General features: G+C 40.4%; 2 protein-coding genes across 10 annotated transcripts in view; one reads left to right on the top strand and one right to left on the bottom strand.

Annotated features, from left to right (window-relative positions):
- Nucleotides 1-598: 598 nt before the first annotated feature.
- Nucleotides 599-19,515, bottom strand: HMGCR (3-hydroxy-3-methylglutaryl-CoA reductase). 3 transcript variants are annotated; one of them, XM_030512425.1, is made up of 21 exons: nucleotides 19,248-19,315; nucleotides 18,301-18,405; nucleotides 15,610-15,805; nucleotides 15,134-15,245; nucleotides 14,521-14,608; nucleotides 14,342-14,426; nucleotides 13,519-13,624; nucleotides 12,083-12,189; nucleotides 11,546-11,662; nucleotides 10,708-10,859; nucleotides 9,769-10,013; nucleotides 9,458-9,630; nucleotides 8,877-9,071; nucleotides 8,109-8,267; nucleotides 7,814-7,971; nucleotides 6,635-6,740; nucleotides 5,593-5,763; nucleotides 4,085-4,225; nucleotides 3,813-3,971; nucleotides 3,359-3,513; nucleotides 599-3,215 (listed from the first exon to the last, which is right to left on the bottom strand). In XM_030512425.1, exons 3-21 carry the CDS (start codon nucleotides 15,772-15,774, stop codon nucleotides 3,161-3,163), a joined length of 2,649 nt encoding a protein of 882 aa, XP_030368285.1. In that variant the 5' UTR covers nucleotides 15,775-15,805; nucleotides 18,301-18,405; nucleotides 19,248-19,315; the 3' UTR covers nucleotides 599-3,160. The 3 variants fall into 3 exon arrangements, with proteins under 3 accessions (XP_030368285.1, XP_030368287.1, XP_030368284.1); XM_030512427.2 differs by lacking the exons at nucleotides 18,301-18,405; nucleotides 19,248-19,315 and adding an exon at nucleotides 18,718-18,962; XM_030512424.1 differs by lacking the exon at nucleotides 18,301-18,405 and having other exon boundaries at nucleotides 1,815-3,215; nucleotides 19,248-19,515.
- Nucleotides 19,516-21,422: 1,907 nt separating this feature from the next.
- The window catches only part of ANKRD31 (ankyrin repeat domain 31), a 69,092-nt gene continuing 66,401 nt past the window's right edge, over nucleotides 21,423-24,113 (top strand). For all 7 annotated transcript variants that reach the window (XM_030512423.1, XM_030512420.1, XM_030512422.1 and 4 more), the window contains exons 1-2: nucleotides 21,423-21,542; nucleotides 22,405-22,460. In XM_030512423.1, coding sequence (XP_030368283.1) covers nucleotides 21,433-21,542; nucleotides 22,405-22,460 — 166 coding nt within the window. In that variant the 5' untranslated portion in view covers nucleotides 21,423-21,432. The remainder of the gene's footprint in view (nucleotides 21,543-22,404; nucleotides 22,461-24,113) is intronic.

Below are 24,113 nucleotides of genomic sequence, written 5' to 3'. Positions count from 1 at the left end.
CCACTTGTCTGAGGTTGTGGATTGCTGATGATGGAGCCTATGGCTCTGAGCACTGTGAGCAGTAAGAGCTCTCACTCCATCCCAAAAGGTAGCTGGAAGAAGCGGGAGGATGGACCCTCTACCACAGCTTTTCCCAGGGCTGTGTTCCCCTTACCCTGGGTTCATTCACGCCAAGGGTGAAACTGTCCCAGCAATGCTGTGCCTACACTTGAACACTCCTCTTAGAGACAAAGCGGCCCCTCGGCCCCGCTCTCTTCTGGGAACTGGTGTGTCTGCTCAGCAGCGCCCTGGCTCGCACCCCTGTCCCAGCACCAAGGCAGCCTCCGCCGCAGGCTCCTGGTATCGCAGGTACCTCCGGCACAAGCGTGGCTGCTGCCCTGTTGGGAAGGCACACATCACTGGCTGGGACTGCTGCTGCTGAGAGAAATCAAAGCAGGCAACAGCTGGGTAGTTAGAGACAGCTTCCGAGCCCCACAGCTCTGAAACGTTCATGTCAGACAGCAGGAGCAGGACTGCTGTGTGGCAGGGGTGAAGTGTATTCACAACACGAGAGAAAAGGAGGTGATCCAGGCAAAGAGAAGCAAGCTAGTAACCAGAGTCAAATACACTATTTTTACTACATTTTCCTAGGGTTTTAAAATACTTAGAAAATGGTATCAATTGTAATAGTACAGCATTTAAGTTGCAGCAGCTCTAGGAACGTGAATCCAGCTGGTTTGGTTCTGCCAAGGATGCAAAACAAACTGCACAAGACTGTTCCTGCACTGAAGCGTTCTTGTTACACAAACTTTGCAGCAATGCTTAAGTGCATCACTGTCAGGCATGCAGGGAAACAAGAGCGCTTCAGTTCCCTAAACTTTCCGACACATCTGAAATGGTAACCTCTGCTTCTGGCATAAAGGCGGTAGCACCAAGGAGAGAGACTGTGGGCTGCAGTGCAATATCTGATGATAGACAGACTGACAGACATTGCCAACATCAAGAATAGGAGTTGAACTACAGGTGAGGAAAAGGGGGAAAACAGGCCCCAGCAAAAGACCTGGGGGTTAAGTTAGTTCTCCCAGTTGGGCAAACTGTGTGTTGATGCAGCTTCAAGGAGGATAAGGAAGTACAGGCTTGTGCCAACAACGTGGCAGGTTTTGGTGTCACATCCCTGCTGTGTTTAGTACCGTACGCCAGCCATGTTATCCTTAACCCTCCTGTGTCATGTTGTCTATTAGGATATGTCACAAAGTCGTGAAGTAACCTTAAAATATCACCATTAAGCGAACATGTTCTCCATTGTTTTACTGAAACTGAAAAAGTAGTTCTGTACCAAAATGTACACAATTCAGTAATAATACAAAATGTTAATTCTGCAAGACAGAATGTCAGTTAAATCCACCAAACTGAACACTGAACCACCATTTATTGCCAGGACCATGTTACTTTAAATAAGGTCACTGAATGAACATAAAAACAAAGTAGTTCCACCTTTCCTTAAAATGGTAGCTATTAGCAACAATACTGCAGGAAGATAAGCATTCGTGATATTTGATATTCACATGCTATCATAACATATCTAGCATGTAGTATGTCCTCATGCTTGCACATTTGCTTTATGAGCTCATTACAGTGGTATGAATCTGTTGATGTACTACAAAACAACTAATAATGATTTATACCAAATTTGCACATTAGAAGAGCACCTCTGCTAGTCCCCCCTGCAGGAATGCCACTGCATTCCAGCAAGAAACCCAGTCCAATCCACCAATCTGCCCCCCAAAAAAAGCAAACAAAAAACCCCAAACCAAACAAAAAACACCTCATCATCAAGCATATTAACAATTTCCGTCCTATGATTAACTAGCCATGGAGATGCATTTAGCAATATTCCCAAAAGTGAATCAAACCAGAATAAACTTGTGGTTTCTCTATTACATTAAGAACACCTGAGACTGCTTCACTGGTCCAAGTACAGTACTTTAATACAAAAACTGCTTGTTGCATTAACATATAATTTCATTTAATTCCCTTAATTACTACTTTTCATTGAAAAAAGGGTAAGATTTCTTCTTGAAATAAATACTCCCCACCCAAAAAGAAAGTTTAAAAAGAATTAAAATAGAAAATCCCCTAATGTTAAGAGAACAGTGTGATTTTCTGGCTTCACTTCATCTCAGCTGAAACAGCGGATACACACCTATTCCTGGGGAATAGGTGTCAAACACTTAAAAATAATAATTAGGAATATACACACACACTGTACCTTGAGAGACTTCCTTTAAAAGAAGTGTAAACATCTGTTCGTGACTCCTGTTATTTGAATGCACTCTTATCAAAAGGAGTTTGAGAAACTGCATTTGTTTAAACACCTGCCTGACACATAACAGTTTTTGGAGTTACCAGTTTCAAAATCTATTTCTTCTACCTGGACTAAATAACAAACAGTTGAAGAGACACTGTTTTTTCCCTACTTCAGTACCAATTATATTTAACAGTTCAGAACTTTACAGGTCACAAGTTTTCCATAAAGTAATAACCTAAATTGTGGAGTTGAAACGTTGAATGCTGCTTAGCTGAAGCAGCAGCAAATTCAGTACAACATATATGGAGGTTTCTATAAAAACTAAAACGATTCAATAAAAATTTCTTATAGCTTAAAACGTAAGTTTTACATGTGAACAAATTTAAAATTGGGATTTCATGGGAAGTGATCGGGCTTGCCATCGCTTTAAAAACCACACTTGTCTAACCAGAACATAAGGATGGCAAGGACCTGCGCATCCAAGCCAAGTGTAGAACAAACTTTTTTTTTTTAATGTACAAAGTACATTATATCACTTTTCAGTGGTCACCAGGAGTTTACAAATCAAAATGATCTCAGCCTGCAAAAACATAAGACTGCCCCTTTAGAAAATGATGTGTAAGAGCAAGAATTCCAAAGCCACGCTCAAGACATCTGACAGGACTTCTTTACGAAGTCATCTCTAACCACTGAAGAAAGTCAAAGGCGTAAGTAGTGTCGCACAAGTCCCTTGATCTCTCACTTCATCTTACATAGACATCATTATGTTAAAGGTGATTTTCATTTTAAACTTCACAGATTTTGGTTTTTTTTTATCCCCATACATCTGGTGAGTTGCTAGAGCAACTCTTCATTTCAAAGCCGTTTTAGTATTCAAACTGCCTTCTTAGTGCAGGTTCCTTGAAGATCTTGTAGATTTATTTTTGACCTAATAAAAACAGTAAGATAATTACATTAGTTAAAATGTTACACTGCTATTACATGTTTCTATTATTCACTTACTTATTATTGAATCTTGTGTACTTGGAAGAAGGGCAAACCAGCAAAGACAAGAATTTTTCTGTTTCTTACCTGTTGTGGATCATGTGGCTCCTGACTAGGTGCCCAGCTGCAAGAGCTGCCATCAGTGACAACTCCCCTGCCATCACTGTGGCACAAACAATTTTAGCGAGCTGACGGGCATTTTCACCAGGGTTATCTTGGCTTGCACCTTGAACCCCTAACATCTGGGGAGAAAAATATGCAATAATGCTATGAAATCCAAGTCAACTTATGCTAAATTTAGTATTAAAGTCTTTACAAATTATCTATCAAACTAGCTTTAAATAATTTTAATATTAAACATCTTAAGCTTTAGAATCTCAATACATGAAAACAGTTCATTAGATAATTCTAAAATTTTAATGTCAAATCCTCCAAGTTTCAAGAAGCTCCTTCCCACACCATTACTTGAACACAATATACGCAACATGAAAGTGAGCTTTGATTGAAACTGCTAAGTTGCTTTAAACTTTCTGATCTATACCTGCAAACAGGCTTGCTGTGGGAGCAAGTTGGTGCCTCCACCAACAGTTCCTATTTCAATAGAAGGCATTGTGCAGCTGATGTACAGGTCTTCGTTGGTGGAACCAGTTCGCTCCATCAAAGTGATGCAATTAGAGCTGCCCACGTTCTGCGCAGCATCCTTCAAATCAAGGAGGAGAAGCAAAACAAAACCAAAACACTCCGTTAACTAAGCATTTGGATAAGAATTACTACTAAAGAAAACCTAAGTTAATCAGAGTAAAACAAACCTACCTGACCACAGGCAATGTAGATAGCTGTCACAATGTTTGCTGCATGTGCATTGTAGCCACCTATGCTACCAGCCATCGCAGAACCAACCAAATTCTTGTTGATATTGACTTCAACTATATCTTCTGTAGTTGTCTTCAATACCTAGACAAAGTGGTACACTTTTACTACACCATTCCTTAGGCAGGAGTAGAGATGCTCTATTTATGATTAGTAAGCCCTTGCCCCTTGTTTGCTTCCATATGAGATTCAACTCAGTCCTTGTCCTAGATACCTGCTTTTAGTTTTGCTCACAAGGAGCTCTTTCAAATGCAGGCTGCATTGTCCAGGTAACAATGGAAAGGGCAGTGCAAAGGGTTTGGACTTGCACAGGCCTTTAAGAAAAGCTCATACACTCTTGGAATACTGTGTCCACCTCTGTACTCAGCACTTAGAAATTTCAGAACTGAAAAAGGTCTAAAGATAAGTATGTTCAAAGACACACTGCAACAGTCTTTTTAGTCATTCCTCGTAGATAAACTAGTGCTTTTCAGTCTGAAAATAAGAGTAGCTGGGAAGGTGAAAGGGCTGCATTTGTTATAACTATAAAATCTTGAGCAGAAGAGCAAAGATAAAAGTCTCATATATCTCTTCCAATATAAAACTAGGGCACCATCAAATGGAGTCAACAGCAAGAAGGAGGTAGTTCTCACACCAGGTGTAGCTGTGCTGTGGAATTGTTTACATAGTTTAGCAAAAGGGACTAGACGAATTACTGGGGAAAACAAACAAAAACCCAAATCCATCAGATTTGAAAGCACCGATTCAGAAAATCTTGAACAAGTTGATGGAATACTATTCTGAGTACAGTGCAGTAAATTCGTCCTTGGGTATTGTCTCTCCTGGCCAGCGCTGGACACCAGGTAACAGGCAATGGATTTGGTCTGATGCACACAGTCAGTCATCTGAGCTCAGGTGGAAGTGAATCTAAGATAGTGCTTATGATGTAAGACAAGTTTGCCAGGGGCTAGAAGTGGCATTGCTTATAAAGATTACCCTTCGTCACGCAAGACACTGAGGCAGCTTTGGAATTATGTGAAGCACCTGATTATCTGGTTTCACTGTAGTAGAGACATATGAACCTTAATGAGAATATGGGGTTTGTGTGAGAGACAACAGAGTGAAATGATCAAAAACATGGGGTTTAATTTCAGGCAAAGCCCTATGTGTAAAGATCTGACAAACTGGCATAAGTTTTCAAAAGTAAAAAGTGAAAATCCTAATGCCTTTAACTTTATCATTATGTATATGCATATTACATATATGCACATTATGTCAGAAGAGACTATGAAAGAAAAATACTTATTATCTCAGGAAAAAGGGCTTATTTACAGCTGTATCTGAAAATACAAGTAGGAATCATTCTCACCTGGAAAACAACTTACTTAAACAATTTTTATGATGCAAGACAGGTATCAGTTTTGTAAAATGTATGCATTTTTATCAACAAGTAAAAGAAAGCAAACACTTACTTCTCGAACAACCTTGGCTGGAATGACTGCTTCACAGACAACAGACTTCCCTCTTCCTTCTATCCAGTTTATAGCAGCAGGTTTTTTGTCCGTACAATAATTACCACTAATAGCTATAACCTGGAGATCAGGAAACTCTTCATTCAACCTCATCAGTGCTTTTTCAGTACCCTGTTAGAAGAGAAACAGATAAAAGGCAACAATATCATTACAGTTGCAAAACAAGCTACTCAAGGATAGTGGGACAGCAAGATTAGATTAAGTCTAATCAGATCATCAGTTACAGCTGAACAAATGAACATAGTTTCAGGAAGGAACCTGGACCAGGAGAAGAAAAATCCAATTATCACTATCTTTTTTCCTAACCACTTTGGGAATTATATAGAGAATAGCTGTTTTTACCCTGTGCATATGGACTCTCTGGATACATACTAGGTGCATTTACCATGCTGAAGATACGACATGCACTAAGACAAACACTACGGGCATGAAACAAATGCATTTTGCATGCAGTGGAAAGAGCTTCTCTACACTAGAAAAATCAGACAGAAGGTCTGGCAGAGTATTGATCTCGAGCAGCACAAAGCATCCCTACAATCTATGGGTCATGTCCCAAGTTCTTCCATGTTTGCATAAAGACAAATAAAAAAACCTAGAGGACATCCCTCCACTGCCATTCACCAAATACCTAAACCTTTATAAGGAAGTGATAAAAGACATCACTTAACAGTAACAGATTAATTACTGTGAGATAAAATCTTCGGTCCAAAGCAACAGAGCAACCAGCTTAACTTACCAAGAATACTTTCTTTAAATAATAATAAAACCCCATAAAATATGAAGTTATTTTTCTTTCATCATTCTCATCCTATTCTTGTTTATATTTGACAAGGTCGAACACTTTATTATTTTATAGCACTGCAAATAGTGCTATGTCTTATCTTTGTCTTCACATGCCAGGTAGTCACAGATTGGTAGGCTACAATTTATTTATTCTTAAAAGACATATTTACGAAAGAGACTTCAGGGGACTGGTCCTTACTTTTGAAATCATATTCATTCCCATTGCATCCCCTGTTCCAGACTGAAAACGGATATAAAGGTTACGACCAGCCAAACTGATGAGAAGTTTTTGTAGGCGGGCAAACCTGCAAGAAAATTCAACTGTTATTTACAGTCCTCAAGGGAAAAGATTAAATTAGTTTTAAGTGGCAAAATGACAGTAAATCATTGCAGATAGCACTGTTAACAACACTGTGTTCCTCCTCCCTCACAGGAGGCACAGGAAAAAGCCTTCAGCCACCATGCACATAGTCCTCTCGAGTAAATGCTTTAAAAATACTCACTGCAAAAGTGTTTGCTTCTTTTTTATGTTTTCTATCCCTGAACTTCATGAAATAAAATATCCTATAGTGCTATCATAAATTCAATTCATTTGCATTCCTTAAAACATCTGACTACCAGGTATAAATTAAAAATGAGGCCTTAGGAAATTCTTACGTCAGTTTTACAGCAAGGCAAAATACATGCTATCTTCAACACCACCACTATCAACACTATCTTCTGTGGAAGCTATCTTCCACAGGTGAAACACAAACCGGGAAATACTGCATTTAAACAGCAGCATGAGTTGATTCTGGCCAAAATACACGTATGAACTTAGCTGACACTTGTAACATTCGTAAGAAGCAAATCTGATAAGGAAATCTCTCTCTGAGCATGTAATCATAAATCTCAGTAAAAACTGTAGGGCTTGAAACAGACTTGTTCTTAATACTGTTTTACATTTTTCAGCATTTCACTTCTAGCATTAGTTTATCTTGTATTCTCTGGAACCTCACAAGTTAGTTCTTAACATTAGTAATATCATCTTAAAGTCTAGATTCCAAACTTTGAATTACTTTTTGCGAAGTACTAGAAATTCAAGTAAGCTTTTATGTTTATTTTTAAATGCTTAAATAAAATAAATAATGTATTTCGTGATGCAAATGACTGTTGTTAAGATACAGTTGTTTACCACTTATCATTGGAAAATGTTTACTACTAGCCTTGGCCCACAGCCAGAGTGATTTTTGTTCTCACAAATTGAGTCTACATGGGATAGCCAAAATAAAGGTCTAATTTCCTGTATTGCAGTATGCCAAAAACAATAAAAAAACCCAGTTAGGAGCCACAGAAGTCTTATGTCAGGAAATAAGGCTCAAATAGCTATTGTACTCACCTACTTGTGCTGTCAAAAGCTTCCTTCATTATTTTAAAGCCTTCAGGGCTTTCAAGCCAAACTTTCACTTCTGCAGCCTGGCAAGCAGTGGGCAGCCTTACAACAGGTCCTCGAGTCATCCCATCTGCCAGAATGCGGCTACGTGCTCCTCCACCAAGCTAAAAATCAAAGCAGACGGTAAACAAAGATTACTGACAGTGAATTTTAGTATTTAGGAAGCCAGAAACATGCCTTATATCACCCCAAATATGTTTTATAATATATAAAGTTTTCAAGCTAGTCAAGCAATACTTACACATATTGCTCTACATCCTCTGTTAGTGCTTGCTACAAGACAACCTTCTGTTGTTGCCATTGGCACCTGAAACTCTTTGTTATCCAGAAACAGTGGTCCTGCTACGCCTACAGGAATAGGCATATATCCAATCACGTTTTCACAGCAAGCTCCCATAACCTTACAAAAAGAATACAAAAGGTATCACTAAGGTTTCACTACAGTGGTATAGCACAGCATGTTAAATGCAATGCCTGTGGTATGCCTGTGGTATCTTAGAGAAAACCCACAACCCTACCCTTAAAGCAACCAATTCCCACCTCAAAAAGTGAACAGCTATAGCTATCAACAGCTAATACTGTTCAAGTCTAGTATTTGACAGATGTATTGAATCTTACTAAGTCTTAAACACTATTAAAAAGACCCTCATGCTGTTGAATGAATTTTAAATAAACTTCCATTTTAACTTGAGCTCCAAGCGGTATGACCATTCAGCTGAACTCAGGCTCCATAGTAGTAGAATTCTGAATTTCAGAGATAAGGCAGCTGCACACTTCAGTCGGAAGTATTTTTTGAGTAAGCTTTTGAGTGAGCAAAACTCACCCACCTCCCTCGGTTTAAAAACGTTAAGAACAATAGAAGGTAGTGCCTTATGTATGCCTTTTTTTATCTTCTACATCAGTTTTCACCAAGGTCATTTTTTAATTTATATACATCACTTTAAGCATGTGTCACATCTACTTGGAAAATGGTTTTAGAGTAAATTTTGCTTGTCTGCCTTTTACTTACCAAAGAATAATTGTAATTCCTATATGGAAGATACTGCAAAGATGAAGGTTCAGGGAGTTTCTTAGATAACATCTGTCTGCGAATGGACACACCTCGCTCCTGAGTTTCCATCAGGGTTTCCAGTTTGTATGCAGGAATATGCTTAGCATTAACTAAGCTGATGACCTCAGCATCAGTAAGGAATTTTGCTCCTTTCTGGAAACATGAAGGGGGAAAGAAAGAACAGATTCTCTTGGTGAAAATCCTTTTAGATGTTTCCAAATGAAAATGAGTAACAAGTTTACTTTGACATTATCAGAGTACATCTAAAGGAACCAACTGCCAGTGTCAGGTTTTATAGTAGGCCAGGATGCGATCAAGTTATTATTAAAAGCACAGAGTTTTCTCAATAATGATGTTACAATCAATAGGATCATTTAAAAGCTGGAAAATTAACTGAAGAATTCTTCAATCAGATATTGCAGTGAGGTTTTTTTAAAAAAAAACCAAACCAAACAAACAACAAAAACCAAACAAACAAAAACCCCACAAAAAACCCAAAACAAAACCAAAAAAACCCCACAAGCCTTATTTTTACATACCTCTGTGTTTCCAAGTATACTAACACATTCCTCAATAGAACGAGGTTCTTTCGGTAACTCAATTTCTTCCTCTTTTCCATGAGGAAATGAAGACGTTTCCACAGGATTGCAGCTGCCAACTACAAATGTAGCCTTGGTTGATGACTCTGCTAATACAGGTTTTATGACTTCAGCTGCATAAAGACAATTAAAATGAACTTTGGTTTACAAATTTCTGAAGTTCTGATTCCAAATACAACATACAACCACAAATTTCAGTATTTGTCCAAATACTCGGGAATAGTTTCAGACTTCAAAATGCTAAAAATTACCATTTCCGTCTTTGGGAATTAAAGCTTCTTCTAATGTGTTAGATTTCTGATTGTTTTTCAGAATTCCAGATTGCTTCCTGCAACAGTTCTCTGGGACCTTTTTCTGGACCATCACTGGAGACGTTATGGGATTCTTCAGTGAGAGTGTGGATTCAGTCTCTGCTTGCTCAAAGAAGATGTATTTGACAGCAAGGAGCAGGGCTAATCCAAGAGTGATTACTTGTTCAATATCCATACTGGCCATTCTAAACCAGACAAAAAGTACAAAACCAAACAAAAAGTAAATACATGGTACATACAATTTGTTGTTTATAATCAGCATTCTGACATCCCTTTGCTTTCGAAAGGGCAAGAGTTTCATGATAATTTATACTGTTACAGAAATTCCAGTCAAAAGGCATCTTCTACCAATGATAAAGTAGAAAGTTTCAATCATCCTCCTCTACTAAGAATGACTACTATGATGCAAGCTGAACTGCTATGAGGTGTAAAAACCCCCTAAACGAGACAGTTCTGAGCTTTCAGAAGTAACATAGAACCACCATTGCTGCTAACTTAGGTTGAGCTGAAGGAAAGGCAATAGTGACATGGCTTTTGTGCTTTTTGCCCTTGTGTGTGAATGGTCAGAAGCTCCGCATAAATAATTACTCTTATGCAGTCACAAAATTTATTTTACAATGTGCTCTGAAAGGTGTCAGTGCTAGTGGAAAAAGATAGCATTTTGATGCATACAGGACAGCTGGTTCCTGATCAGTTCTTGATTACTTCAAGGAGATTGGACTAACAGCATAATATTGAAATCTTTCTTATGAAATGTCACCTCTGGTTCCAAAATATCCTAGATCTTAGTTCACAAGTGTTGCACCCTAGGACCATAGCTTGGCAGCTGGAGAATACACCCTAATGAAGGAAACACTTCTCTTTTGTGAAGTCACCTACCGAGAAAGGTAGAACTGCCATAATGAAACATTAGGTTCAATTCTCTTCGGTGCATTCTCATCCAATCCCACTGAATTTTCTACAGTACTGTTTTGAGAAGCTGGTTCCACTATCCAACGACTGTGGGCATGGACAAGAACCAAACCCAGCGACTGTATTAAAAACACAAAACAGGTATTAATTTTTCAAGTGTAACTAGGTATCTGACACACTAAGATTAAACATTCTCTAGGTTTTTGGTTGGTTGGTTTGGGTTTTTTTTTGTTTGTTTGTTTTCCATTCCCCAAAAGTCTAAAGCTAAAGGCCAGTTTTCCACACCTCTCATCCAACACCCATTTTGGCCTATCGTGATAACACTCAGCTTTGAACCTGTCCCACCATATCCTTCCACTTGCTCAATAAGCAAGGGAGCTGAGGGTACTTAGGGGTAAGAATCACAGAATCATTAGGGTTGGAAGGAACCTCTGGAGATCATCTAGCCCAACCCCGCTGCCAAGGCAGGGCCACCTACAGCAGGTTACACAGGAATGCATCCAGGAGGGTTTTGAATGTCTCCAGAGTGGGAGACTCCACAAGCCCCCTGCGCAGCCTGTTCCAGTGCTCTGCCACCCTCAATGTAAGGAAGGAATCAGTACACATGCAAAAGCCCTGAGTGTTTGGCACAGAAATGGCATATGTAGGAAGACTTTAGGTGTACATACAGGGGGTGTTCTTAAATTACCATGGTAAACTAGACTAATGGGATGCATAATACAAATCTATAGAAAACAAAAGCTTGATTCATTGCACTAGGACACCCTACTGACTGTGTAACCACAGGTGAAAAAGAGCCACAAACCATAATCATTTTGACTCTCTGTGTTACAGGATTTGGTTTATTTTCTTCTTCTTCCAGAACACGAGCAAAATGGCTAAGCTGCCATATAGGACGCCCTTCACGACTCTCTCTTGAAAGCTGCAAAAATAACAAAATTTAAAATAGGTCATATTTAGTACATATCAGAAGAACCAACAAGCAAGCTTTGACATTGTATTTTTATTTGATCACTAACAAATGATAAGTAAAGAGCCTACAGTCTACTGTTTAGCCTATGTTAAGACCGTAAATTGTAAAAAACCTGGACAGCCAATAATTTATGATATAACTAATTTACTCTGCTTTAGGTCAGAACTCACCACTGTGTGATTCATTTACAGTGGCATTAACAAGTTACTGTTACCAGCTCAGCCACCATAACTTTTTTTGTGCATTTCCTCTGTTTGTTTTGAAAAGAAGACAAACATGCTGGTGTGTAATTCCATGGAGAAATGTAAAGCCTACAGGAAGCACAAGGTCTGAATATTAAGCTTGATGTTGTCTTGAAGCTGGTCTTACCTCTAATACCAAGGACACGCAAGCTGGAAAGAAAGTCATGAAGACAAAGTAGTTGGCAAGGACAGACATACAGCCAAAGCAGCACATAATTTCAAGCTGTCGTACACCTACATAAAAAAAAAAAAAACATTTCTTACATTTGTATATGCAATGGGCTTTCTCTATACTTGAAGAAGTGTTGCAGAAGAAAGAAAGAAACCATTAAACTGACACTGCAAATTATAGGATGAACTGTCTAGATTAATAAAAAACGAGCATGGTAAGCCCTAGCCATTGTGCATTAGTTTATTCTAAGCACAGTATGTATTTATGGTACAGTATTTACAGAAACTTTTAAAGTCTAAGTACATAAAAATAATTACAGTTCCAGATTCTGAAGCTTCACATTGAAAGCTTGAAACTCCTCACTTACCTAAGCAAAGAAGTTAGCTGACATTATGTATCAAAATCCCTTCCAAAGGTGGCAAGTAAGAAACACTTTATACCCCACCTACCCTTTGCCAGCGTGGTATTCAGAAAAAGTCAGTTAGCTATGTCACACATGCATTACAGAACTTCCTTAGTAAAGATGAAAGAGCTAACAATATAAATAATTTAAAACAAAAAACAAAAAAAAGAAACCAACTATATGCTACAACAAAACAAGGGTTTTTTTCCTAGATGTAAATGGGAAAACAGCTTATTAATACACATACCCTGAAAAAGTCCAAAACAGTTTGAAAAGCAAGTGCATTGAAAGATGCCTTTAAGGCATGCAAGACAGCTTAAACACCATCCCTACCCTCCAGAAAACCCCCCAAGCAACAGACAAAAACAAACATGCAAACAAAAACCTGTTTAGTCCTAACTATGGCACTTTATTTTACAAAGAAATCAGTTATTTATACTTGAAAATCCTTCATTTATTACATTTAACTGTTCTCTTCTTAAGGAAATACAACTGGTACTGCACATAGAACTAAACGAAGACCAAAAGATTGGAGGGGGAAAAAAAACCCCAACCACTTAAAAGATTGGTTATTTTTATTTTAACTAGACTAATTGCCTGGTGTAATTTTTAGAAATGCTCCATTTTTGCAAAAATATGAAATAAGTGTACATGTGCTGGAAGTGCAACTCATTTTTAAGAATGCCCAAGAGAAAATTTTAGCAGCTCTTTTAAGATGTTAACAGGAATGACAGGAAGTCTTGATCTCATAAAAGCAGCTGCACAGAAGTTCATTCCTACTGTTATCTGTATTTCAAACTTCTCTTCAACATATTATTCATACCTGCAGGAAACTAGCAATACAGGCTAACTAGGAAGGTTAAAAAAAAAAAAAGATTGAGTCACTCCACTCTCATGGGTAACAACTATTATTAGAAACTCTCAATATCCCAAGGCTTTTCAAGATTTAGATTGAAAGATTGTATCGCCCTCAGATTGTATTGCTCACCTGACATAGTACCAACACCGATCACAAGACACTCCACAAGTGCGTCCAGTGTAAACGTAGGACCTAAAATTGCCATTCCACGTGAAATATTTTCTCTAACTTCATCCTAAAAAGAAAAATTTCTGTATATTAATATAAAGACAGAAATCAAATTAAGGGAGTACACATAATTAGTACACGATTAGTAAATTGAGTAGTAGTATGGTGATAAGTCCTTATAAAACATATATTGAACTATTATGAGAGCATATATTCTTTAATTGCTTTATTTCCCGTAAGTTTGACAGTCTTTATTTACATAAAATGATTTCATTTTGATTCATTTCTCTACCTTTGGTTCATCAGTATTCTAAGCTCCGAAAACACTAATGGGCACAGACTTTAATTACAGGACTTCTATGCTTTAAGACATAAAATAGAAGCCACACATGTCATGGCACTTCAAAAGTTCTTGCAACCACTGCTGCCTGTGGTTGTGGTTGTATACCCTAACTTTTATTATTTCATTATTTAACTCTCTAGACTTAGCTGACAGAAAGAAGACATAAAAGACACTAAGCCTTTCCCCTGGGGGCAAAGGTATTTCCTCCAGAAGCCAGGCATGGCAAACTCTAGGGAGTCTCCTGCAGCTATTTTGTTGGTGGAATCACAGAATGGCTTGGCTTGGAAGGGACCTGAAAGATCATCTAGTTCCACACCCCCTGCAATGGGATTATGTACATATTTAAACATTAAATTCAAGAGCTCCACTGCAAAATAAAAAACCACCCCAAATGCAGAAAAACCCAACCAAACAACCGGAAAAAAAAACAACCCCACTGACCTGTGAGTTGGAACTGAGCGCAAATTTGGCTAATGCACTTGCTCTTGATAGATCAATCAGAAGCAGGAAGAACGGTAAAGCTTCACTGAAAAAAAGAGAGGCATATGTTAAAATTCAAGGTTTATTGTACAGGAACACAAATTCAAGCAAGAAATCTGGAAAAACAATTCATTACTTACTTCAGACCTGTCAGTTCTTTATCCAAGAAGTGAATTACCACTGTACTAAAAACAAAACTTGAGAATATTGTGAAGAGGCCAGCAATACCTTAAAAAAAAAGGGAGAGAATTGAAAAATTTTGTTTTACATATAGGGAGGAAAATAGAAAATCTACACCTTTAGATCAGTCCTGAAGCAAACAAGTGACAATTCTCGTCTCTCAGACTGCAGTAATAGCAGTTACAATACAAACTGAAGTAGGTGCTATTTTTATACAGATATTTAAATTTAAAATTTGTACTGCCTTCAAAGTAAGACTCTAACAAATAAAAGCCATAAATCTTCTCATTATCAGCAAAACTGAAAACTGGCTTATAAACAGCTCTATATTTTTAAGTGTTTCACACAGTAAACAATTATTTCAAGAATTACATTTCCACCATTTATACAACTACACAAAAGTCCTTTAGAATACTGCACTCTGATACATGCCAAAAATTTATTCTGCTATGAAGCAAGTAACTGAAATAACCCCATTCTGTACATAAGTATTTGAATTTGGATATTTATTACCAATTTATAATCAAAACCAATTAAAAGGCATACAGCAAATACAAAAATCACATACAGTACCTAAAATGTATTTTGATCCAAGCTGCCTTAGGTTCTGGAACTGGAAATATATATAAAGGATTGCTATACAGCGTGTGATTGTCAGGATGATGATGTCACTGCTCAGAACATCCTGTTCGAAATACAAAGCAATTTTGTTAGTTCATAAAGTAGTAACTTATTAAGTTTCCATAATAAAAAAATACACTGTGAACCTGCACTAAAAAGGAAGTTTCACTGCTAGTCTGTCTTAAAAAACTAAACCAATATAAACTCCTTGTTCACTAGATACTGTGCAACTGACAGATTTAATGAAAACCACCTGTAACACATCACTGCTTGCATACAGCTTTAATATCCATAGGGAAAAGAAGGCAATAAAGAAGTTTCTACATAGCTACTTTCCTCCTAATATATCGCAATCTGATCTTGTTCTACTGAAAACCCTGGATCTACTGATTGACAGTAAGTACTATAACATGAATTTAAATCCTTACTTCTTCAAGTTTAGGGCACTCATAATTCCAGCCGCAGATCTTATCATTCCCAGTGAACATCTTCATGGACATCATACAGATGGTGAGAGTCACTGTCCCCACAATGACTTCCCATGGATGGGAGGCCACAAAAAGGCCATGCATTCGAAAGAGTCTGGACAACATTTTCAAGACTCTCTTTCTACACTTAGCAAACCTGCAACAAAAGAGCATTTCATATAAGCAAGTACAGGATTCATGGATAAAAAATAGAGCTCTAAAAATTTCTGGAAGTCATCCCTCAGAATAAACCAAATCAAACCAAACCAAACCCAAACACACACATTCCCCCCCCCCAAAAAAATACCCCCAAAACCAGTTAAGCAACAGATGAGTAAGAATCTCCACCTTTCAACCTTCCACGTAAAACACATTTATATATCTAAACCTCTGAAATGTAAGATGATCTGCTCCTGCCTTCTCAATCTATTTTTTTTTTAAATACACATAAAAAGGTCTTGCTAATGTCTCCACCACTTACAACATCTCTTTGTAGCTTTCTGTCACACAATTTTGATACCACTTTGACTCAAACTTCTTGGTTTTACCACCTACATAAACACTCACTAAATTCTGTAACTTCTTTCTACTCAGTCTTCCTATAAAAAATATTGATTAACTTTAACTGTATAAAATTACCAACTAACCATTGTTGGTAATGCTCGACTTCAACAGCAGGACTTGCAACTTTATCTCTCTCTGACTGTGTCTCCTCTTCTCTACTTTCTGCTCAATATTCTGCAGTGATTCAAGTTAATCACATTCAAAATGGTTCCTTCTTCACCTCAAGCCCAAGTCCTTCTCACATACAGTATTCTGTGACACTGCTCTTTTACCCATAACTAATTCCCAGGTTACTGCTCCATTTCATCATCCCCTTTCAACAGGTAACAAACATTCAACAGAAATTCTCACACCTCTTTTCACATAACTGAGAATGTGGATGTTATGTACATCCTTCAGTTACAAAACTGCATCCTCATCTGTTTGCTCTGTGGTGTACCTTTATACAAGTTCATCAAGGATGTTTCCTTATGCTCTTTACCACAGAAACAAAATGCCAAAAAAATCTCTCAAATACATTAGTACTGGGACTTTGCTTTTCTCATCACACAAAATCAACAGCTTATAAAACTCTGAGATGAAAGATAATTATGTAACTATATCATGAAGTTCAAAAGATGCTTAAATAGTAGCCTGGCTAGCAGAGACAATCTGTAATTCAGTATTTAGATGTACAAACCTAGCATTGATTTCCAACTAAATTTCCATAGAGGACTGAGGGCTCTACACATTGACACTTCAAAGTGGATTAAAAAACCTCTTCATATTGCCTTAAAAGTAACAATCCATCCATTAGGCTTCTGGGAACAGTATTTTCTTTTTTTTGGCTATGACATCAAACATGAAGCTGTCATTCAATGGAGAAAATAACAGACCTGCTTAGTGTTTCTGAAAATACCAGAATCATCTTGCACTACATCTACTACATCTACTGAAGCCAATCTGAATCATGGTAGCACTAACAGCACCAATCTATTTTTCTCCACCCTTCACAATGAAGGCATGGCAGGATTTTTGTGGCTCATGGAACCAAATGAACCAAAACAGTCACTGAGGACTGCTTTCATTGTGAATAAATTATTTCTTGACAGAAAGCGTTTATTAAAAAACAAACAACACAGCACAACCACTCCTTTCAAAGTCAACATTATCCTTCGCTTTTCCCTGTTTAATATAATCTACATATGGTTTTGTAAATTTATGTTCTTGCAAAACTATTCCAAAGTGGCATTATCGATTTTCTTCAACAGAATATAAGGTATCTTTCAATTAGGAAAACTAAAATAAGACACAGCCAGAGGTATATATCTTAGTACCACAGATAGTGAAACAATGCCAAAAATAAAAAAGGCATAGCAATGGCCTATGAAAATACAAATACTTTCAAATACCACACTGTTGCAGGACAAACAGAATTAGTTGTTACTACATGACTATATAACATAGAGCCCTACCAGTCCTAAAACTACAACCTATAAATTCTGACAGCTGGAATTACCTTCTCAATGAACAAGTTCTTAGTAGAGCTACAAAGATTTTAAAGTCTTTCTTCAGCTATTATTTTCCACATTTCTAAGCAAAACTATTAAGTGTGAAATGGCTTCACATAAATTAATCGGGAAAAGTTGCATTAATTTGATTATGAAAATACTTATGCTTAATACCTATCACTAAACAACCTTTTATCATTAACTGCTGCTACAAAATAGGGGATGCGTCACTGCTGATCTTGGGGTTTACTGAGTGTCAGTAACTCTTAACCTAGAAGGATTCTTTAAAGCCTGCATGTTTATTTAACCTGCCTGAAGAGCATGGGGTTTTTCGCTATTCAGTTACCATTCTAGAAAATACTGATTGAGATTTCATACACTGATCCTGCATTACGGAGTGCTGTAAAATGATCAGCTTATATTTCTAATTCTGTTTAAAATATTTCTGTAGTTACACTGACCCATAGCTTGACATTAGCAAGACATGTTAAATATCAATATTAACATTAATATAATTTTGTTAAATTTCAAAATGATGGTTCAAAAGGGATGTTTCATAAATCCCTATCCACACTGTGGGGGGTATGGAACTAGATACCTTTAAGGTCCCTTCAAATGCAAATAATGCTATGATTCCATAATTTCCTATTTGCCTTTGTTTTCCATCAAAAATTTCCAGGAGACTAGTGCAAAGCAATCCATTCTGGGAATCAAAACAAAATGTAAGCAAAAAACAACCGAAACGTCTTCAAAAACTTAGCCAGAACCTAGAAAGCAAACTAGACTGGTTGTATGTTTACATAAATAATTCACATAATTTATCTGCCACGTAACTGAATGAAATACCTACAGTCTGACACAGAGTTCTCACTAACCTGAGAGCAATCATCTGCAACACCCTCTATTAGATCAGCACAGATTTTCCACCTCTCGCTAGCTGATTCAGCAATAGCTACGGCGTTATAAAGGTAGCGAGTGGCAAAAACAGCTGAGCGAAAACCTGTGCAGAGCTCACCTGAACGGCACATGACAGCACACAGACGCTGTCAAAGGGCCGGGCCGCGGCTTTTTTCAGCAAGAGAAACCACCCTCCCGCACGCCAAACACCGGCCCCCCGCAACCTCGTGCCGAAGCACAGCTCTCCACTGTGACCGAGGCGCGGCCTACAAGGGGAAGGACCGGTTCCTCCCTGCGGCCACGGAGGCCCCGCGCAACAGCAGCGCTGCGACAGCCGGTGCGGCGGGCGGCCTTCCGGTGCCCACCCCGCGGGGCCGCACCCTCCGGCGTCAAGGCGGCACCGCGACGGCGGCTCTGCCCTCCCTCGCCCGCCACCCGGAGCTGTGACGCTGGGCGGCCGCCGCTCCGCCGGGGCAGCGGTGGCGGCAGCGCCCTCCCCCGCGCCGCCGTTATCCGGCCGGCCGATTTCCGCGGGGCCGCCCAGGGCCGCGGCCCGTCTCCAGACCACTAGGACCCGTGCCGCAGCGGCGGGCAGCCCGAACCGCGCCTGACTGAAACGCGGCCCTCCTGCCGCCGCTAGCCGCTCACCGCCTCGGCGCCGGCGCCGCACCGCCGCACACACTACCACCGTCCAACCTCCCGCCGCGCCGCGGACTGAGCCGGCCGCTCCTCCCCGAGCAAGGACACCCGGGGCGCGGCACGCCAGCCGCCGCCATCGCCCGATCGCGCAGCCAATGGCGAGCGCCCGGTACGCCCACCCGGTGGCGCGTCACTCGGCGCGTCGCCAGGGCAACGGCCCGGCGAACGCCGCACAGCTCGAGACTCGATCAGGAGCGGCGAACACGCCATCTCGCCACGAGCTGCCCGCCAATGGGCCGCCGCGCTGCCCGCTCCGTGCGCCCTGATTGGGCGGCAGGATGCGCCTCGTTTACATATGGCGATCGACCGACGGGCTTAGCCCAACCCATCCTGCCCCCGGTGCCGGCCCCTGGAGCCCGGCGCCCTGGGCCGTGGTGACCTGCAGCTTGTGGGGAGCGGCGGGGACCGGCATTCAGGGTAGAACGCCGTCTGTGCCCACTGGTCGCTGCCTGCCCAAGGGGCAATACCGGGGTTGGCTCACGAGGCACAGAGGGCCCGCTCTGGGTACCCTTTGGGTACCCAGTCAGGTGCAGCGCGTGCTCGGTGGCAGCAGTACATTGCTCCCATTCTGCCTGGCCTCTTTGTGCGGTTGGGTGTGAGCTTGCAGGCTAACGTGTTCAAATACAACCCAAAACATAACCCACAGTGATTTTGCTGTGGGTGATCTACACCCCAGTGTTTCCTAAACCCCTTTCTTACACGAGCTGTTTGATTTAGAAGTATTTCTGGTAGCTCCAGCATTAATGCAAAGCATTAATGGGATCCTCAAAAAATCTCTCACGCCAATGAAAAGGTTTCCTGAGAACTCCACCCAAAGCAGCTGCCGTCAGTGATGACACCACTCATGCCAGCTCAGTCTTTCAACGTGTAAATACACTTTTCATTCTCATCTTCAATGTGATGCTTACAAATCCTAATAACTTCCTACCGTGTCCATCGTCCCTGCCAGCTTCTCTCTTAACATTCATGTTTTCTCAAGTACCTCACCTGTATTACCTGAAAAGAGCGAAGTATGACCAGTGAGATTTCTGGAGTCATTTGATAATATGCACAGCAACTGCTATAATTGCGTGCGGATATGAGTAACTCCAAGCAAAACAGCAATTTGTGCAGTTGCAATAATTACGTGCAATCGATACAAAGTTTAAGTATCCTATAGCATCTTGTTCTGTTTTCCACACTTTTGCCATAGCAGTAGGTGATGAATATGATTTGGCAAGTACCAAAAATGCCAATTTTATCAGCAAGTTCACCAGGAGCAGGAGTCACTATGATGGTTTGAAACTGGCACTCTGTGCAAGTTCATGATGAAACCACAGTTTCTACCACCAAGTGTTTCTGCCCACAGCTTTTGTGGTGTCCTGTCCACAGCCCGGCTCCACGCAGACCCTGGGAGCAGCTGCAGAAGGCAGAGCTGGGGCAGAACCTGTCTGCTTGAGGATAAACATTGCAGTGGTGAACAGGTGATTGCTGGGTTATGTACAAGAACACTACTGCAAATACCGTGAAAGTACTGGCAACTAGTAATTTGGTTCTAAGATGTTCCTACTCTTTAAAACATCAAATCACAGCATCAGCTAGGTTGGAATAGCCCTGTAAGATCTTCAAGTCCAACCACTGCCCACTCATTCCGCTCAGGACAGCAGAGGAAGTTAGCTACTTAAAATGTGGCCATGAAAGTACGCAACTTACGAAAAGGGAGCAATTTTTGATGACACGCATATGAGTATGTTCAGCGCTTTGTGGATTTGCTGAAAAATGTGTGGCCCTACACAGGAGCCCAACGTAGCAAGTGCGTGCAAACCCCGCCGAAGGGCCGCCCCAAGCAGGCCAAGGCTGGTCTTGCTGAGGGAGACCCAGACTCCCCCTCTCAGCAGAGAGCTGCCTTTACCTCCCCGCGCCAGCCCCTCCGCCCCTGCCCACGATGGAGAGGGCAGCGCTGGCTGCAGCCAAGCTCTCCCCGCTCGCTCTGCCTCTCCCGACCCCCGCCCGGCTGCCCCGAGGCAACGCAGGGCTGAGCCTGCACAAGATGGCGGCCGCCGCCTGCGCTGAGGGGAGCGGCGCGGCACGCGCGGGGGAGGGGAGGGCGCGGGGGGCGCCCGGGAGAGCAGCGGGGAGCGGAGCGGGCGGCAGCATGGGGGTGTGCAGCGGCAGCGGCGAGGACAGCGACAGCGACGAGACCATCGTGGAGGGCTCCGTGGCGGAGAGTGATGTAGAGGAAGAAGAGTTCCGCTGGAGGAGGGGGTAACGCGGTGTCGCTCGGCGCCGCGGGTACCTGTCAGAGCGGGGCGGCGGGTTTGGGGGCGGGCTGAGGGGCGCTCCTGCGCCGCCATGAGGAGAGGCGGAGTGCTGCCCCCGGCCTGCCCCGCGCCGCGCTTCACCCGGGCAAGGAGCAGCCACACGCGGGAACCATCCCTCCTGAGCATGGCAGGAGGCTCTTCTCGATTATTTCATATATTTAGTTTGGGTTTGGCTTTGTTTTGGGTTTTTTTTCTCTGTTCTTTGGTTGTTTCCGGTTTTTTTTTTCCCTTTTTTTATATACCCCGAGACGCAGTATTTTTCAGCTCTGCAAATGGCCCTGTATATTTTCCACAACACGCCTGGTGGGCCAAGTTTATAACCTCCAGACCTCCCTCATAACATTTTAGTCAGCAGACATGAAACGTATCAGAACACAACTCATAGAAAATAAAAAATACACTATTGAATACATTTGCTACTGATGTTATTTCTCCACAACTTTTAACTTGATACCATTTTCATGACATTATATCTTCTTAAAACATGGCAAAGAGTGGAAATTACCAAGCTGCTGCACTTCTTTGTACTGTTCCTGTGGCCCAGTATTGCTTGGAAATCCGTAAAATGGCGATGTACCTCCCTACCGCAGGTTTTCTGTGCAGAGTAGCAGGTGTATCCTCACAGTTTGGGGGTTCTTTACTGCTTGTGTTAGCTTGAGAGATGCACTCACCCAGTATGCAGTTAGCGGCGTCCCCAGGGGAGGCCAAGATGGTGCCCTTGGCTGCCTCAACTCTCCTTGGAGTTTATCGGAGTGAAAAGCAGAGCACACAACTGTTTAATGGCCTTTTATTTTTTTTTTGCAAAGGTTGCCTTTTCTTGGTGAGGATGTGGATTTAACAACAGAAACAAGAATTCATAAAGGTAGGACAGGTTCTTCTTTCAGCCTATGTTGTTTTTCCTATGAATTGCTGCTGTGAGTGTTGCCCAAGTCCATGTTACTTCAGAGTAAGCGTTACATGAAGTTCATTTTTGTGAACTGTATGTGCTCCCTAATTATATCCGTGGATTTAGCTCTCATTTTAGAAGAATGTTCAGCATGTTTTTAATATATGAAAAATAGGCTTGCTCTTAATTTCTCCATTGTTCCTAGGTACTAGTAACTGAGAATGCCCAGCTTGGGAAGTGTTGGGGGTATGTGTATTGTGTTTGAGCAGAATAAAGTAAATGGAATCTAAACACATAAAAGGCTTATAAATAAAATCTATACATATAGTAGTTGTATGTTACTATAGTTGCACACAGTATTTTTAAAAAAAAGCTTTAATATTGTTCATACATCCATTGTGTTTAACACAAACAAATTTGGGTAGGGATATGTAAGTGCATTATTTTAAGTGTATTATTAATTTAAACGTGAACGTGTGCACACTCATTTAAGTCTTAAAATCCTTCCTAGTAACTCCCTTAGAGCAGGTTGCATAAGCAAGCATGTTGTGGTTACATAATAGTTTTATGGGTACCTCCTGAGCATTTTTATGTAATCCATTTGACTTGTGTCCTGTACGTTTTATTGCAGCAGTATGGACACTACCCATTCTGTAAGTGGCGCAAGGTGTTCTTAGTGTTCCTCAGGATTTCTTTTTTCGGTTGTCTTTCAGTTTGAAGACTTGAGCAGACTATTGTGTTTTTTTAATCAGCCTGCTCTGAGTTAATATGAGTCTTACATATAGCCCGTTGAAACCCACAGAAACTTTTCACATCACTGTGATTTCCTGATGCTGAACCTTTCATAGCTGCTCAGTAGTTTTGTCTGAGGAAAGAAGCATCATCCCATTTTGAATTTATCTGTGGTTATGCACTGAAATTAAAACCTTGCAACATTCAACATGCATGGCTTAAGGCATCTTATTTGACTCATCGTTCAGTTTTTGGACTGGGGATTTGTCTGAGGTGGGGTGGGGTTTTTTGGTCTCTGTAAATGTAATAGATTATGATATTTTTAGCATTCTGCCTGTGGCAATTTACATTCAGTAAATTGGAATTAATATTCATTGCTCATATATTTGTGCATACTCCTATAGTAGCAATTGGGTGATGAGATACATAAGAAGGATTAATTTTATGTATATTTTATTAATGTCAGGAACAACATTTTAGTTTGGAAACCTAGGGGTTTCTTTTTTTCTTTTTTTTCTTTTTTTTTCCACAGAGACGTTCTTCCTTTGCATAGTCATTAAAGAAAGTATTCCATATAGGACTACAAATATTTCTCAGTCAAATGGATCAGGCAGCTCACCAAAATTACAGTTGTTAGTTTAAAAAAAATTTAGGAAAGAGTTAATCTCCAGTACACACTCAGAGAGGGTGCCAGAACACTAAGTGAAATAAATTCCCCCCCAGATGGTCTTATTAATTTCTGACCTCTCCTATATTGTAGTTTCAAAATCCAGTTAGATAGACTGTTTAACCACTTATGTCCATTGCATATCAGAAGCTTTGATGCCTATACCTCAATTACTTGGTTATGTAGAAATTTGTAGAGTTATGGAATGTTACATAGAATGTAAGGCAATC

The sequence above is a fragment of the Strigops habroptila genome, chromosome Z (genome assembly GCF_004027225.2).
Source record: "Strigops habroptila isolate Jane chromosome Z, bStrHab1.2.pri, whole genome shotgun sequence".
Classification (NCBI taxonomy): Eukaryota; Metazoa; Chordata; class Aves; order Psittaciformes; family Psittacidae; genus Strigops; species Strigops habroptila.
The sequence above is the reverse complement of the archived record's forward strand: the minus strand, read 5'-3'. Positions and strand labels throughout refer to the sequence as shown.